Source organism: Dreissena polymorpha, chromosome 1 (assembly GCF_020536995.1).
Source record: "Dreissena polymorpha isolate Duluth1 chromosome 1, UMN_Dpol_1.0, whole genome shotgun sequence".
NCBI lineage: Eukaryota > Metazoa > Mollusca > Bivalvia > Myida > Dreissenidae > Dreissena > Dreissena polymorpha.
Window position 1 is genome coordinate 69956152 of NC_068355.1, and position 18220 is coordinate 69974371.

General features: G+C 35.1%; 1 protein-coding gene across 1 annotated transcript in view; it reads left to right on the forward strand.

Moving 5' to 3' along the window:
- LOC127880678 (kinase suppressor of Ras 2-like) overlaps positions 1-18196 on the forward strand; it is a 55856-nt gene extending 37660 nt beyond the window's left edge. Inside the window, exons 13-21 of the mRNA XM_052428049.1 lie at positions 1057-1146; positions 5275-5366; positions 5733-5823; positions 6581-6669; positions 7012-7108; positions 8629-8762; positions 10096-10233; positions 10499-10628; positions 11657-18196. Coding sequence (XP_052284009.1) covers positions 1057-1146; positions 5275-5366; positions 5733-5823; positions 6581-6669; positions 7012-7108; positions 8629-8762; positions 10096-10233; positions 10499-10628; positions 11657-11818 — 1023 coding nt within the window. The 3' untranslated portion in view covers positions 11819-18196. The remainder of the gene's footprint in view (positions 1-1056; positions 1147-5274; positions 5367-5732; positions 5824-6580; positions 6670-7011; positions 7109-8628; positions 8763-10095; positions 10234-10498; positions 10629-11656) is intronic.
- The last annotated feature ends 24 nt before the right edge of the window (positions 18197-18220 follow it).

Consider the following 18220-nt stretch of genomic DNA (forward strand, 5'->3'; position numbering starts at 1 on the left):
ATGGCAGAATGATTGTTATGCCCCCCTTCGAAGAAGAGGGGGTATATTGCTTTGCTCATGTCGGTCTGTCTGTCGGTCCGTCCACAAGTGGTTGTCAGACGATAACTCAAGAATGCTTGGGCCTAGGATCATGAAACTTCATAGGAACATTGATCATGACTCGCAGATGACCCCTATTGATTTTGAGGTCACTAGGTCAAAGGTCAAGGTCACGGTGACCAGAAATAGTAAAATGGTTTTTGAATGATAACTCAAGAACGCATACGCCTAGGATCATGAAACTTCATGGGTAGATTGATCATGACTTGCAGATGACCCCTATTGATTTTGAGGTCACTAGGTCAAAGGTCAAGGTCACGGTGACCCGAAATAGTAAAATGGTTTCCGGATGATAACTCAAGAACGCATACGCCTAGGATCATGAAACTTCATGGGTAGATTGACAATGACTTGCAGATGACCCCTATTGATTTTGAAGTCACTAGGTCAAAGGTCACGGTGACCCGAAATAATAAAATGGTTTTCGGATGATAACTCAAGAACGCATACACCTAGGATCATGAAACTTCATAGGTAGATTGATCATGACTTGCAGATGACCCCTATTGATTTTGAGGTCACAAGGTCAAAGGTCAAGGTCACGGTGACCCGAAATAGTAAGATGATTTTCGGATGATAACTCAAGAACGCTTTTGCCTAGGATCATGACACTTCATAGGTACATTGATTGTGACCCGCAGATGACCCCTATTGATTTTCAGGTCACTAGGTCAAAGGTCAAGGTCACAGTGACAAAAATCGTATTCACACAATGGCTGCCACTACAACGGACAGCCCATATGGGAGGCAGGCATGTTTTACAAACAGCCCTTGTTTTATGAAGATTTAGTTTAAAGATGATTGTGTGTTTGTTAAATAAATATATTGATTGCTATAATATAATTATTGCACTATTAACATATTACAACATGGAGTATTGAGGGGGAGTTGACACAAGTGTTAAAAGCTCTGGATTTGATATTGACTCATGACTGTCCCTACCTCTGTATATTTCAGAGTACGATGTCCGAGGTGACCTTGCTTGACCGTGAGGACTCGGTGGACAGCCAGGATGATGAAGGTCACATGCTGGGCAGGGTGGGCAGTGTAAGTCACCTCTCTAACAGCATTCAAATTTGTGTGAACAAATGGATTCTAAATTTGGAAATATTATTGAAATAACTTTTTAGCTCACCTGTCAAGAAGTGACATGGTGAGCTTATGTGACCTTGTGATGTCTGGCGTCCGTTGTGCATGTGTGCGTGCGTGCGTACGTGTGTCCGTCAACAATTTGTTTGTGTAGACAGTAGAGGTCACATCTTGATGAAATCTGGGTTGGGATTGTATTTGGGTCATCTGGGGTCAAAAACTAGGTCACTAGGTCAAATAATAGAAAAACTTGTGTAGACAATAGAGGTCACAGTTTTTATCCAATCTTAATGAAATTTGGTCAGAATGTTTATCTTGATGAAATCTGGGTTGGGATTGTGTTTTGGTCACCTGGGGTCAAAAACTAGGTCACTAGGTCAAATCATAGATAAACCTTGTGTAGACAATAGAGGTCACAGTTTTCATCCAATCTTAATGAAATTTGGTCCGAATGTTTATCTTGATGAAATCTGGGTTGGGATTGTATTTGGGTCATCTGGGGTCAAAAACTAGGTCACTAGGTCAAATAATAGAAAAACCTTGTGTAGTCAATAGAGGTCACAGTTTTCATCCAATCTGTATAAAATTTCATCAGAATGTTTATCTTGATGAAATCTGGGTTGGGATTGTATTTGGGTCACCTGGGGTCAAAAACTAGTTCAATTGGTCAAATATTAGAAAAACCTTGTGAAGACAATAGAGGTCACAGTTTTCATCCAATCTTTATGAAATTTGGTCAGAATGTTTATCTTGATAAAATCTGGGTTTGGATTGTATTTAGGTCATCTGGGGTTAAAATCTAGGTCACTAGGTCAAATAAAAGAAAAACCTTGTGTAGAAAATACAGGTCACAGTTTTCATCCAATCTTTATGAAATTTAGTCTGAATGTCTATCTTGATAAAATCTGGGTTGGGATTGTATTGGGTAATCTGGGGTCAAAAACTAGGTTACTAGGTCAAATCATAGAAAACCCTTGTATAGACAATAGAGGTCACAGTTTTTATCAGATCTTAATGAAATATTGTCACAATGTTTGTATTGTTAAAATCTTTGTTGGGATTGAATTTGGGTCATCTAAGGTCAAACACTAGGTCAAATTAAAACAAGAAACTGTCGGAAACGGGTGATGCTCCCCAAAGGATTTTTTTGTCAAAATTTTGCACTATATATTCAGATAAAAGGAAACGTCTTGAGGGCACAGTAGTTGGGGGGCAATAAATTTTTTATAGAAAATTTCAAAGGGCCATAACTCTGTTAAAAATCATCCGACCAGAACTCGCTGATAATATGCACATCTCCTCTTGGTAGTAAAGCTTCCCATAAAGTTTCATTGAATTCTGGTCATTAGTTGCTGAGAAATAGCCCGGACAAAAATTGTGCACGGACGGACGCACGCACGCAATAGATGAAGCGGCGACTATATGCTCCCCTCAAAAATTTGGGGATGCATAAAAACAACTTTTGTAGACAGTAGAGGTCACAGTTTTCATCCAAACTTAATTAAATTTGGCCAGAATGTTAATCTTGATGAAATCTGGGTTGGGATTCTATTGGGTCATCTGGGGTCAAAAACTAGGTCACTAGGTCAAAACATAGAAAAACCTTGTGTAGATAATAGTGGTCATAGTTTTCATCAGATCTTAATGAAGTATGGTCAGAATGTTTATCTTGATAATATCTGATTTTGGATCGTATATGGGTCATCTGGGGTCAAAAATTAGGTTACCGGGCCAATTATAGTAAAACCTTGTGTAGATGAAAGAGGTCACAGTTTTCATCACGTCTTAATGACATTTTGTCAGAATGTTTTAATTTATGAAATCTTTCTTGAGATTGTACATGGGTCTGATAGAATTTAAGTTGATGTAGCAAGATTAGTCAGGTGAGCGATTCAGGGCCATCATTGCCCTCTTGTTATAATGTGTCAAGTTTCACATAGCACTCGTAAAATGAAATATGTTTATTGTCCCCTACCCCTCTGTCTGTTCGTCTCACTTTTCTGTTTCCTGCGATATCTTTAAAAGTTTTTCATATTTTTTCATGAAACTTGAAACCTGGATAGATGGCAATATGGAGATTATGCACGCCATTTCATTTTGTTCCTAATTCAAGAATTCTGGTTGCTATGACAACAAATAGAGTTTCACCGGAAGGGGGCATATATTGCTTGGCAATAGTCTGGTGTTGGTGTTGTAGCATTTAGTATTTAAAACGTGTTTTTTCTTAGATTAAATTTTAATTCTAGTACTTTATGGTCATTTAAAGTGTTTTATTTTATGCAAACTTTGAAGAAGGTGGCTTATACATGTAGGAGTCACACTGTTGGTCTGAATATCTGTGCAAAATGTCCTTAACTTTGCCATATATTGCTTCATTTCCAAATAAACTGGCACATACTTCTATTATCATAAGACAACCAGTTGAGTGGTCAGTATTATCCTTACCTCAAAGCTGAAGGTCACACTCAGCCGCAGGGGTTTTTTTTAGAAAAAGGGGAAGACGCTGGGTAAAAGGGGAAAATCGAGCGCGAAAGAGACATTTTTGGGGAAAAAATAAAAACTGTTCATTTCAATGTCTATAACTCACCTATAGACTTCAGGGTTTTTTTTAGAAAAAGAGGCACGTCTCTGACCTTTTTGTTCTTAAACACATGAACAAGTATGATATTAAAGTCAAAGTCCTAAATAAAGTTGCAGGTGTAGATCTAATAATGGGAAATGTTTTCAACTGGGGCCGGGGAACGATGTCAATATTATGATTTCATTTTCATGATGAATGGGTTGACGATCTGCTACAGTATTGGAAGGGAAAGGTGCGGCAGCTGCCGATTGTCTACTTTCACTTTCACAATAATCCGACAGTATTAATCGATGTTGATTACATGTACCTCCGAATCCTGCTGGGTTTCAACCGTTTTTGATAATTCATTCTTAAAAAATGCGTCAACGCAATTAATATTTTCCGAGTCCGAACGTTTTATTTTGTTCGTGTATGAACGCCAATTGTGAGACTTTTTTCTGTTTTAACGTTTATATCTTGGCTTTCACATAACCCGGATGAAAATTCGACTGGTTTCCGGTAATTAATTGACGAAACACCCTTCTCGCGCAAGACCGGAATCCAGTAAAATAGTCACATGATTAATACGATTAGTTGCCCGGTTTCCATTACGTAATTTAAGAGCTATATATAGAATCACTGGGATTCCCAGATTTGAGTGTTCGTCGGGAGAGAGAGAGAGAGAGAGAGAGAGCGAGATCGTTGTACATGGTACAAACTGGATAAGTGTCGACTTCCCAAAAGAAAAAAAACATTTCTTTGAGGGTAAAATATTATATTTTGGTGAAAAATTATATTTTTGGAGGGGAAATGGTATTTTTAGGGGAAACATTCTGGTAGGGGAAGACGCCGAATATTGGCGTCACTTTCTTAGTAAAAAAAACCCCTGCACTATACAGTGCAAGTCAAACGTGGCTATAGCTTGTCTGAGCTGTAACTCTGACATTCATCATACAGTTGTAAAATTACTCACAACTGATGACTTCAATGAGGAGATGGCATTTGGTTTGTAAAAGCTGTCTTTGTACATTAGATGTCAGAGTCACACATCAAGGGCATATGTCAAATTAGGCTTTTAAGCAGCTTGTCAGGCTGTTACATAGTCATTTAATTATGTGTCTTGTTCTGTGAAAATTTGGCAAAATGCATGTGCGTAAAGTGTTGTCCCAGATTAGCCTGTGCACAGGCTAATCTGGGACGACACTTTGCGCACATGCATTATGGCCAGTTTTCTCAGAACAAGACACTTATGGATATGAATATAACTTACCAGAAATGACTTCCATGATGATTATGAGTGACGGGATATCCCCAGTCTCATTACAACAAATGTCAAGGTCACACTCAATTATCAAATGTCAAATTTGACTTAAATTTACCAGTTTTTTGACATAATGGGAGTGTTGATATAAGAGTGGAATTTGGAGGCATCCTTTCCCTATTGACACATGCCTCTTTTATATGGATATTAGCCAATGCCAGTTCATACTGTTTATTTATTGTATTGTTTTCTTTATGTGTTTCAGATTTCAGTAGCATTAAAAGAATGGGACATTCCATTTGAAGAACTAATTAGAGAAGATTATATAGGTACAGGCAGATTTGGAAAAGTATACAAGTAAGTAGTACATAAATTTGATTGGTTATACAACTCTAGTATTACATTGATATGGGGCATTGAAAAATAAAAATAAAATAGTAAGTTTGTACACTTAATAACTTACTTTTGTATATTCTTTCACATGTAAGCTAATTTTTGTCATGGTTAATATTTGTAAGCTTTACATTATTCTTGTTTATTTGTACACTTGAAAGCTGATATGTTTTTGTTAGCTTGTACACTTGTAATCTTACATTTGTCAGTTAGTGCGTACACATGTCTTAAATTTGTCAGTTGATTTTTACTCTTGTATGCTTATATTTTTAAGTGGGTATTCTTGTTAGACTTTATTTATTTGTAAGTTTTAACACTTTTTGTCTCCAGGGGCCAATGGCATGGTGATGTAGCCATTAAAATGTTGAATATGGACCCAAACACGGACAATGCTGCACAGTTATCTGCCTTCAAAGTTGAGGTGAGTTACCCACCATGGGCTTTGATTTGCTGGTGGAGAAAACACTAAAAGGGGCAAGGTAAAAAGTAGGCTGAACCTTACTTATGTGTGTTCTTTGAAAATGACAGAATACCCGGTAGGATGTACATCTTATATAATGTATAAGTATGTTTTACGGTTGAACAAGTATCAGTTTTTTATGCCCCTGGATCGAAAGATCGGGGGTATATTATTTTGGCCTGTCTGTCTGTCTGTCTGTCTGTCTGTCATTGTATGTGTGCGTCCCAGAACTTTAACCAAAACTTTAACCTTCGTTAAAGTTTGGTCATAACTTTTTGAATATTGAAGATAGCAACTTGATATTTGGCATACATGTCTACTCATGAAGCTGCACATTTTGAGTGGTGAAAGGTCAAGGTCATCCTTCAAGGTCAAAAAATACAATCCAAGGGAAGTAATAAGCTTTAAAAGGGAAATAGTTTTTAAACTTGACAAGTAATATATTGAAATTTTATTTCAAAGCGGCACAATAGGGGGCATTGTGTTTCTGACAAACACATCTCTTGTTTATAAATGCCTTTAAGATCACAAAGTATGGTTTGTGAAATGTCATTACATTGTAAATAAAATTACATTTTTAAAAATTAATTTATGTTACGTTGCATTAGTGCATACAAGATAATTAAGATAAGACTTATTGTTGGAAAATCAATGATTATAATTATGAATATTGTCAAACAAAATTTGACAAATATGTTTGTTAACTATCTTGTAATAGGTTGCAAACCTGAGGAAGACTCGGCATGAAAACCTTGTGTTGTTCATGGGGGCCTGTATGAAACCGCCACATTTAGCAATTGTCACCAGGTAATTGATTTCTATCACCATATTCAACAGTCTAGCATTACAATGTAAATCACCCTTTGTCAGTTCTTGTAGGGTTGTTTCTACATGTTGGTTATTTGCTTTGCACAATGTGAGTGATTCATACTGGTTCATTTTGATGCTTCAGATGAGTGAAGATTGGTTTTGAAATAGTGTCTACAGTCACTCTCCATTTACACAGATTGTAGTAGGATATTTGTTGGCATATGTATAGGGCTAAGTTAGGGCTAAAATACAAGGATGTTGAATGACTTCTCTTTTATGACCTTTAACGTGATACAGTTTATTGATGACACATTTTTAATACACAATATTGTATTGCAGTTTGTGTCGAGGGAGCTCATTGTTCACCCTGCTGCATGTAAGAAAGGAGAAGTTCAACATGAGCAAGGCCATCATCATAGCCCAGCAGGTGTCACAGGTGAGCATAAACATAGTTGTCACTGGATTGGTTATTGTACTAGAGCTGTATTGTACATGGTGGTCTACATTGAGCTGTATTGTTCATTGGTGGTCTCTATTGTGGTCTTAACTGAGCTGTATTGTTCATTGGTGGTCTCTATTGAGCTGCATTGTACATTGGTGGTCTATATTGAGCTGTATTGTACATTGGTGGTCTCATTTGAGCTGTATTCTACATTGGTGGTCTGTATTGAGCTGTATTGTACATTTGTGGTCTTAACTGAGCTGTATTGTAAATTGATGGTCTCTTTTGAGCTGTGTTGTACATTGGTGGTCTCTATTGAGCTGTATTGTACATTCTTGGTCTCTGTTAAGCTGTTTTTTACATTGATGGTCTCTTTTGAGCTTAATTGTACATTGATGATCTGTATAAAGCTGTATTGTCCATGATGGTCTCTTTTGAGCTGTTTTGTACATTTATGGTCTGTATTGAGCTGTATTGTACATTGATGTTCTTTTTTGAGCTGTATTGTACATGGTTGTCTCAATTGAGCTGTATTGTACATTGATGATGTCTTTTGACCTGTATTGTACATTTGTGGTCTCTGTTGAGCTGTATTGTAGATTGGTGGTCTCTATTGAGCTGTATTGTACATTGGTGGTCTTTATTGAGCTGTATTGTAGATTGGTGGTCTCTATTGAGCTGTATTGTACATTGGTGGTCTATATTGAGCTGTATTGTAGATTGGTGGTCTCTATTGAGCTGTATTTTACATTGGTGGTCTCTATTGAGCTGTATTGTACATTGGTGGTCTTTATTGAGCTGTATTTTACATTGTTGGTCTCTTTTGAGCTGTTATGTACAGTGATGGTCTCTATTGAGCTGTATCGTACATTGGTGGTCTCTGTTGAGCTGTATTGTAGATTGGTGGTCTAAAGTTAGCTGTATTGTTCATTGGTGGTCTCTGTTGAGCTGTATTGTACATTGGTGGTCTCTAGTTAGCTGTATTGTACATTGATGGTCTCTTTTGACCTGTATTGTACATTTGTGGTCTCTGTTGAGCTGTATTATAGATTGGTGGTCTCTATTGAGCTGTATTGTACATGGTGGTCTTTATTGAGCTGTATTTTACATTGGTGGTCTATATTGAGTTGTATTGTACATTGGTGGTCTATATTGAGTTGTATTGTACATTGATGGTCTCTTTTGAGCTGTATTGTACATTGATGGTCTCTTTTGACCTGTATTGTACATTGGTGGTCTATATTGAGTTGTATTGTACATTGATGGTCTCTTTTGAGCTGTATTGTACATTGATGGTCTCTTTTGACCTGTATTGTACATTTGTGGTCTCTGTTGAGCTGTATTATAGATTGGTGGTCTATATTGAGTTGTATTGTACATTGATGGTCTATCTTGAGCTGCTTTTTACATCGTTTATTTTGGTGACATTTTGTTTTCACAAACAGATGAGATGTCATTGTAAAAAAATGTGATCTATTTACAATTAAATACATATTAACAGTTGTCTATTTTAGGGAATGGGCTATCTACATGCAAAAGGCATTGTGCACAAGGACTTGAAAACCAAAAACATCTTCTTTGACAAAGATAAGGTTGTCATAACGGACTTTGGACTGTTCAATGTTACCAAGTTGTGCCATGCCAGCAGGTAAATAGAACGATAATTAACGTTTACTGGTAGTAATTGTTGTCTACCTGTTGTTGTTGATATTTACTAAATATTCCTCTTGAAACTATTCATTATAAATGTTTTCCCAAAAACATGCATGCCAAATTTAGGGCTTAATTTTTATTTTATTTTTCTTATTGGAACGTTTACCTTATGGCTTTTTTGCGAACACTCTTTGAAACTTATTGAATGATCAAAAAGTTTCATCAAATTAGTACCCCCCCCCCCCTGCACTGTTTTAGCAGCACCTTGTGCCTTTTTAGCTCACCTGATTGCTCAGGTGAGCTTTTGTGATCGTTCTTTGTCTGTCTTCTGTCCACATTTGTTCGTAAACACTCTAGAGGCCATATTTCATGCCCAATCTTCATGTAACTTTGTCAAAATGTTTGTCTTAATGATATCTTGGTTGAGTTCAAAAGTGGTTCCGGTCTGTTGAAAAACATGGCTGCCAGTGGGCGGGGCAGTTTTCCTTATTTGGCTATTGAGAAACCTTGTAAACACTCTATAGAGGCCACATGTCTTGTCCGATCTTCATGAAACTTAGTCAGAAGATTTGTCCCAATGCTACCCCGATCCAGTTCGAAACTGGGTCATGCTGGGTCAAAAACTAGGTCACTGGGTCCAAAAAAAGAAAAACCTTGTAAACACTGTAGAAGTAACATTTCTTTCCCAATCTTCATGTAACTTTGTCAAAATGGTTGTCTTAATGATATCTTGGTTGAGTTCAAAAGTGGTTCCGGTCCGTTGAAAAACATGGTCGCCAGTGGTCGGGGCAGTTTTCCTTATTTTGCTATAGAGAAACCTTGTAAACACTCTAGAGGGCACATTTCTTGTCCAATCTGCATGAAACTTGGTCATAAGATTTGTCCCAATGATACCTTGTAAACACACTAGAGGCCATAGTTTTGGTCCAATAATGATGATACTTGACCAGGATACTTTTCTTGATGATATCTATGCAAAGTTTTACATTGGGTCATGTGTGGTCAAAATCTTAGTCAGGAGGTCCAAATCTTACAAAAACCTTGTTAACACATGTAGAATTAGCATTACTTGCAAATGTTTGCATGCAAAAAAAACCATGCAAATAGACAGTTCTCAATCAGAATTAATCATATGCTCACACTGCAAAAGTAAACAGAAGAGAACCAATCTAATATGCTCTAGAGTACTGAATTTTCAACTAAGCAATGAACAAGGCCTTGTAAAAAAGTTGAGCGAACAAGGGCCATCTTTGCCCTCTTGTTAGTGTAAGTTCTACTATCATTAGACTCTTGCTAACTCAGACTATGGACCAATATTTACCTTTCAGGCACGCAGATCGCCTGCAGATCCCTCCAGGTTGGCTGTGCTATCTCTCCCCAGAGATCATCAAGGCTCTGCAGGCTGGGGCAGCCTACGCAAACAATGACTTGCCCTTCAGTACAATGTCAGATGTTTATGCATTTGGGTATGGAGAGATACGTAGTTGTAGATTATTTTGTTCTTCTGCATCTACTTCCTTGGTGATGATGATATAAATAGTATTGATACAATGCTCTAATACAATATATATATATTAAGACACTGTTTTTTTTCAGGGAAATGAAAACCTATGCATTTATGCTTAATTTTAAAGACCTTGAACATATAAACATGTATTTTTCAATGACGCTTTATGCATGTAGAATGACACTTATTTTCTAAAAACTTGTCTCATTGTGTGTGTCTTTCAGAACTGTATGGTATGAGTTGCTGAATGGTCACTGGCCATTTGAGGATCAGCCCGCAGAGAGCATTATATGGCAGGTCGGTCATGGGATCAAACCTTCATTTGGCCTTATACGAGGATCCAAGGATGTGAAGGTTAGGGCAAAGTATCATATATCAAGCCCAATGTGGCACTTAAACCATGTTGAAATAACAGTCTGTTGTCAAATGAATGAAAAATAATTGAAAATGGGGAAAAACAAATAAACAAACAAACAAAAGATAAGTCTGCTCATTGATTCTTTCCTGTCTGTGCATTAAAATCTTTAAATTTTAAAGCTGTTTTAAAAATCAAATCTTTATGACAGAATCTTTTTTATTTGCTAATTGTTTTTAAAGGTTTCTTATTTTGTCAGATTGTGTCTTGTTAGTCAATTTATGCGTTTGTTAATACAAGTTTATAATGAATTAAATTAACCTGGTTACCTAGTTTTTTGACGCACGTCATCCAGATGCTAAAATTGCCTAGAAATTTTCATTATAAATATTTTGAAATCAACAAAATTGGATTACAAATTCATGTAGAGTAGAAACAAGATAAAAGTTGACAACCTCAACAAACACGACTATAGATATTGGACAAAGTGTGACCATATTAGCCCAAGTCGTGTTAAAAACCTACAAAGAAAGACTTAATTTTATAAATATAAATTGGAATAAATATAGGATCTGGCACAAGTTGTCATATCATACCATATTTTATTAAACAAGTTCAGGAATTTTGTTAGTAGGCGAGCCTTTGGCGAGCTTACGTACGAATTTCTTGGACGAGTTTAATAAAATATAGTATAATATGACAATGAGTGTCAGATCTTTTTTATCACATGCTTTTAAATAAGCAAATTAAATAAATATTTACGCAAACATAATGATTTATCCCGTATGTTGTTTACATTTCGTGACGTCATTTGACGTTGCAACGTCATTTCAGCAAAATAACAAAATGCCCTTGGTCAATCAACAAAAACTAAGCCACTCAAAACGCTTAAAAAGTATATTACACACGTGTAAGATAAAAATATTCGCAATGGTTATATAACACGGAAAGCAGGATATAGCTTGTGATAAAAGTATATCTTTCCTTACTGATATGAAAGTACAAACACATCTTTTCATCTTTTCAGGACATGCTCTTGTTGTGTTGGAACTACAAATGTGAAGACAGACCCAGTTTTGGCAACTTGCTCAAAATCATGGAACGTTTACCACGAAAACCTTTCACGAGAAGCCCTTCCCATCCCATACACCTTCTCTCGCGTAGCGCAGACTCGCTTCTTACCTCCTGATACCTGCCTGATGTTGCATTTGAATGTATTGAGCAATGTTGTGCCAACATGGGTATTATGCCAGACGTTGGGAGCATTAACACCTCATTGCGCGAATTTCGCATAACCACAGACTGGTCTTAAATTGCCCTGTCTGCTTATGAGGATAGGTAATAATGTGACCCGGTAGCTCCAGACCTGACTGGACATGCACAGGCTGGTTTGGAGCTATGAGGGTGCCATGTGGCATAAGACCCGTTTTTGCATGAAGAGGATCAGTTGATCCCGTAATTGTGATTTTAGATTTGCAATATTCACAATGATATAGTAATGGTTGTTTTTTTTATTATTTATTTATTCATCACCTCTTGTTGTTCAGAAGTGTACAGTGTTGAACGACTTACACAACTAGATTGCCATGATAATATAATACGCTGATATAAGTCTAAAATCTTGATATATGTATCTTTTTTGTAAAAGTGCGTTCCAAATAATTCATATGCACAATGCAATTTACCTTAACACCTATTAGTTCATTTGAAGTACTGGTAATTGTTGTCTATGATCACCAGTGGAGTCGCGTTCTGAGAAAATTGGTCTAAATTCATGTGCGTAATGTGTCGTCACAGATTAGTCTAAGCGGATTGCACATGCTTATCTGGGACGACACTTTACGCACATGCATTACGCCCAGTTTTCTCAGAACATTACTCATCGGATTCAAAACCTCAATTATCTACAGAAACCTACAAATTTTTGTTTTTTAATTTTATGTTTTTTTACGCCAAATGTTAACATTTAAATGAATTTCTAGTGGAGAATGGTCCAAGAATACTAACGTTATGAGCCTCGTGGCATTTCCATTTAACAAAAGGTAGAGTCCCTAAACTGTTCCGATAACATTATGTATTTGGTAACCAATATTAAATAGTTGCATGGGAATAATGTTTGCCGGTTGTGAAAACTGTTAATTCCCAATAAACTACAGGAAACCATAAAATAAAAGCATATATTGGTAGGGCTACAATATAATTTAGTGCTGTATTGATCTTGTTTACAGGAAAGGCTTTAGAGGCTTTATTATATAATCATGAGTTGTAATCAACATACAGGTAGATATGAAATACATTTCATGAGCTAGAACTGCAAGCGTATCATTCCTTTTAACCCTTACAGTGCGGGAACCGAGTTGTGAAGGCCTTTGCAAACAGTTTGGATCCAGATGAGACGCCACAAAACGTGGCGTCTCATCTGGATCCAAACTGTTTGCTATTCTGATAGTATTCTTTGAAAAAAAATCGAAGAAAATGCTAATTTTAGAAATTTAGCAGACGACATTTTAGCAGACGACAAATTTCCCAGCATGCAAAGGGTTAAAATGTTGCAATCGTTTTGCTTCCATATGAAATATACATTCATGTTCTTCCTTCATTTGACGTCACATAGACCCTTTACATATTTGTGAAGAATTGCCATCACTTCTTGTGTTAGAAATTGATACTTAAGTTCAGGGCTATAAGTATTTCAATAAAGTAATTAGCCAACTGAGCACACTTTGGTTTTAAAGGGGCCTTTTCATAGATTTTGGCATGAAATTTGTCATTAAATGCTTTATATTGATAAAAGTAAACATCAGATCTAAAAAGCTCTAGTTAAAAACAAGAATCAAATTTAAAAAAGAAAAAGAAATCCTCACCTGTGCTCGAACGTCTGACCCCTGGAGTAAAAGTCTAATGCTTCGACCACTCGACCATCCGTGCTCATGCCATGATTGTTGAATTTCATACTTTATATAATCAATCCTCTTAGTGTCACACAATTTAACGATAACAACAAAACTTTCCAAATTATTAAATCGTTTCTCATTGCGACCTTTTATAATTTTCAGGTTTTTAAAATCGTCAAAAGATGCATGTAATAGATATTTGAGAGCATGGTAAATGTTCAGTATTATTATTTCCTCGCAAATATCATAACTAAAACAAACATTTAAGAATCTGAAACAAATATTTTATTTTGTCAATGAACCAAAACGTGAAAAGATCCCTTTAATATTGCCATATTCGTTAACTAAACAAGGGTGGTTTTGTTCATTCAACAAACCATAAATAAAGAATGTTATAACTGTGTCATTTTCAAAGGAGAGGTTCAAACAATGTCAAAACAAATCCATGTCTATTATTATCCCAGCCGAAAAATATTCGGAGGGGATATAGTAATTGGTCCTGTCCGTCCGGCTGAAACTTTGTCCGGAGCATAACTCCAAATCTATTCAATGGATTTACTTTAAACTTAGAATATAAACAGATTGCAACTAGGAGAAGTGCAGTGACCAAGAACCATAACTCTATCTACCTTAGTTTTTGAATTATCTCCCCTTTTATATAACTTTAAAGTAAATTTTTGTCCGGAGCATAACTCTTAATATACTAAAGGGATTTACTTGAAACTTGAAATATAAACAGATGGCAACTAGGAGAAGTGCAGTGACCAAGAACCACAACTCTATCTACCTTAGTTTTTGAATTATCTCCCCTTTTATATAATTTTAAAGTAAATTGTCCGGAGCATATCTCTAAATCTACTGAAGGGATTTACTTGAAACTTGAAATATAAACAGATGGCAAGTAGGAAAAGTGCAGTGACTAAGAACCATAATTCTATCTACCTTAGTTTTTGAATTATCTCCCCTTTTATATAATTTTAAAGTAAATTTTTGTCCGGAGCATAACTCTAAATCTACTGAAGGGATTTACTTGAAACTTAAACAGATTGCAAGTAGGAGAAGTGCTGTGACTAAGAAACATAACTCTATCTACCTTAGTGTTTGAATTATATCCCTTTTTTTAATTTCAAAGTAAATTTTTGTCCGGAGCTTCATGAATTTCTCTTTATTTGTTTTTACAAATATTATTCTACTCTCTGAAACAAATGTTGTCATACAAGCAAACATATTTCGGCGGGGATTTGGCACTACTGTGACAAGCTCTTGTTATACTGCAATGTTGTCCATTTTGATAATATAGCATTTCCATACAAAATGGTTAGTTATTAAATGAGTTGTATTTTATGTAATATTGTGCTTCAAATAAGCAACATTTGTTGCTTTATTATTTAAGAAAAAGACATGCTAAAGACAAGAATGTTTGTTGATTAATACGCATCAGCAATTGTTCATTTTACCTTAAGAACCATGCGCCATTTTGTCGCAAATAACTTTGAAGAGCTCGTTTAGCCTTATCCTTTTTTATGCTCCCCCAAAATTTTTGGAGGGAGCATATAGTCGCCGCTTCGTCTGTCCGTGTGTGTGTGTCCGTCTGTCTGTGCACAATATTTGTCTGGGCTATTTCTCAGCAATTAATGACCGGAATTCAATTAAACTTTATGGGAAGCTTCACTACCAAGAGGACATGTGCATATAATCAGCCGGTTCTGGTCGGATGATTTTTCACAGAGTTATGGCTCTTTGAAATTTTCTTTAAACTGTACATATAGTACAATTCGTGTCCCCCCAACTACTAGACTTCCTTTTATCTGAATATAAAGTGCAATATTGTGACAAAAAAAACCTTTGGGGAGCATCACCCGTCTCCGACGGTTTCTTGTTTTATTACAGTAATCCGAGAATTGTGTAAGCAGGAATAATAAGCGGTTATAGAAATTTGTTTACATTGTATCACAATTATGTCAAACATAACTGAGACTCCATATGTGAAATATTGTTCATTAAACAATGGTTATTTTTGCTATTTTCATTTTCCTGGAAATACATCAGTTTGATAAAATTATACACAATGTGGCCTATTTTTATTTCCATACAAACCACTAGATATGGAAATTAAAACAATAATATGACTATTTTACTTTTTGATGACCGACAATATGACTATTTTACTTTTTTGATGACCTCATTAATAAAGCGATTCTATTTGATGTCATTTTTAATTGGTCAATAGGGAAAACATGTCAAAGTTTTGCATGAATGTAAACTATGTCATTCCATGGCAATGAAAGCTGAAACTCAAATGGTGATTCAAATGCCAGCATGGTCTGTTGTGGCCTTGAGTGTTAAAATAGTATTTTTCTTCATTTCATCTGTGTATAAACTGTCTTAAATAACTCCGCCTAATTCAAACCTAACCATTAATGCATATTAGGCATAATTTTCTGTATTATTCATATACTGATATCATTCGCAAGAAATGTTATTTAATCAATCCTAGATGAAAATACCTTCAATGCATTGTAATATGGACATAATTTTTGCTTTTTATATAGCATATTATTTTTTGTTTGTGTCAACATTGGAACCAATGTTACTCCGCAATAAATAAATGAGTAGCAATAAGCTGTAGACCAGGTGTCAGCTAATGGCTTTCAGTGATGAAATGTTGAGTCCACCTATCTCACTATGTTACATTTTGACAGCCATTATTACTTTATTGGTAATTGGGAGCCCCTAAAAGCATTCCCAGCTATACAACAAAGTATGTTGTCATATCATTTTATCCTTTTCGACCTAATATTCCTCAACTCTAATTCAGAATGCTTTCAAGTATTTTAATCAATACAAAAAAGGGCTCACTTGTTAGATGGGAAATCAAATGAAACCATGTGTCAGTTAAAATCAAAAGAACATATTTAGTTAATATTTGTTTACAATTTTGAACACTTAAAACACAATTTTTTACCAGTGAAGTTGACTGTGGTTTTTGGACAATTTAAGGTGTTGGTTAGTTAAAAACAATATCAGTTTATTTAAGTGATACATGTTAATGAAACCACTCGCTGTGGAAACAATCATTTACATTACAATATAAAAATGTGAACTGATCTGAAGTGATTATTGGGGCCTTGTGAATATTGGCCCATGGTGGCTTTTATGTGTTATCAATTCTGTCCGTGGGACATTAAATTGTTTTGAATGTGTTTTGATTTATATCATTTTGTGAGAGTATATTTTGTTAATTTTGTGTTTTATCTGTTGTCTGTACATTATGCATACAAAGTTTTATAAACTTTTATTTATGTTTGTGGTTGACTAGAATATTTATATTGTATGTTTATCTTTTTTATGTGAAGTGTGAATTGTTTAATATACATGTTTTATCTTTTACAATCTTAGGTGCATATTAATTAGGATTGTTTCAAAAACTTTTTAGAATTTTAAAGAAAGTGATTAAAAGTATATACAGGTATATTTTATTTCTTTTTGATAAAAAAAAAAATTCAACCTGACAATTGAATCTTTAAAATTCATAAAGTGCCATACCAAGTGAAAAGTTTGTGTTTATTTAATTAAGAAATTAATCTGCATTTAAAGTTATTCTGTTATGCTATTTTCATGTTCATGGTAAATTCAATCTAAATGTCTTTCTTGAAGTGGTTAAAAAACGAAAATATTTAATTTTGTGCATAAATTATCTAAAAGACAAGATACGATTCTCCATATTTAATACTTAACCTTAAGAATTGTTGGAAAAAAATTGTTAGCATGTTTTTTTCTAAAAATTGTGTTTCATACAAAAATAACATTTTGTTTATACTTTCTGAATTTGTTTTGTGTAATCAAGTTACACAAAAAAAGAAATTATTGTTTTTGTAATAACGAATGTTTGTGAAGCACGCAAATGTCATGATATTGGTGATATTTAGGACACAAACTTTTCATAGCAAAACAATCCTCTTATTTAACTCAAGTGAGCCGAGTGGCTGGGCCGGCAAGCTCGGTTGGTTGAGCAGTGGTTATGGATGGATTGCAGGCTTTGTTAGCGGCCCAGCCACATAATTTTTGTGATAATTGGTTATGAAATTAATTCTATGGCTATTCTACCTCTACCTCTGAATCAAGTAGGCTAGTTGTCACTTAATGTCATACGAGCACTTAGTATTGGTTAATCAGCTGACCCAGTAGAAGTGGGATTAGGTAAACCGACTTCCGTTACATCACTCAAATACTGTTGAACATGGTAAAAATCTAAAGACATTTACAAACAAAAGTTGTCTTAATATTGTTTTTAGATGTATGTTTAATGATGTAAGAATACATTAGGTAGGTATAACAAGAGAACAGGATGGAGAGTAGTTGACAAGCAAATACAGAGGAATGATATCACAACTTGTCACTACTTTTTCTTTAAAATAACTTATCGAAGTAACTGTGTAGAAATTAAGTTGGATAAAATTAATGCTTTTATTACGTATCCTAGATTTTTTTCTCAAACATTTAACTAGAAAACCAAACAAGTAAATGTATTCATACCATACTTTGCTAATGGGTAGCTGCTAGTATGAGTTTATGAATGTGTTTGTTGATTTTTCAGTCTTTTACTACATTTGTTTGTGCAATATTTAAATAATGTACATAATATTATTTAAAGAATAAAATTCCAAAGGAAATGGTGTTTGTTCTGCTGAAGAAGT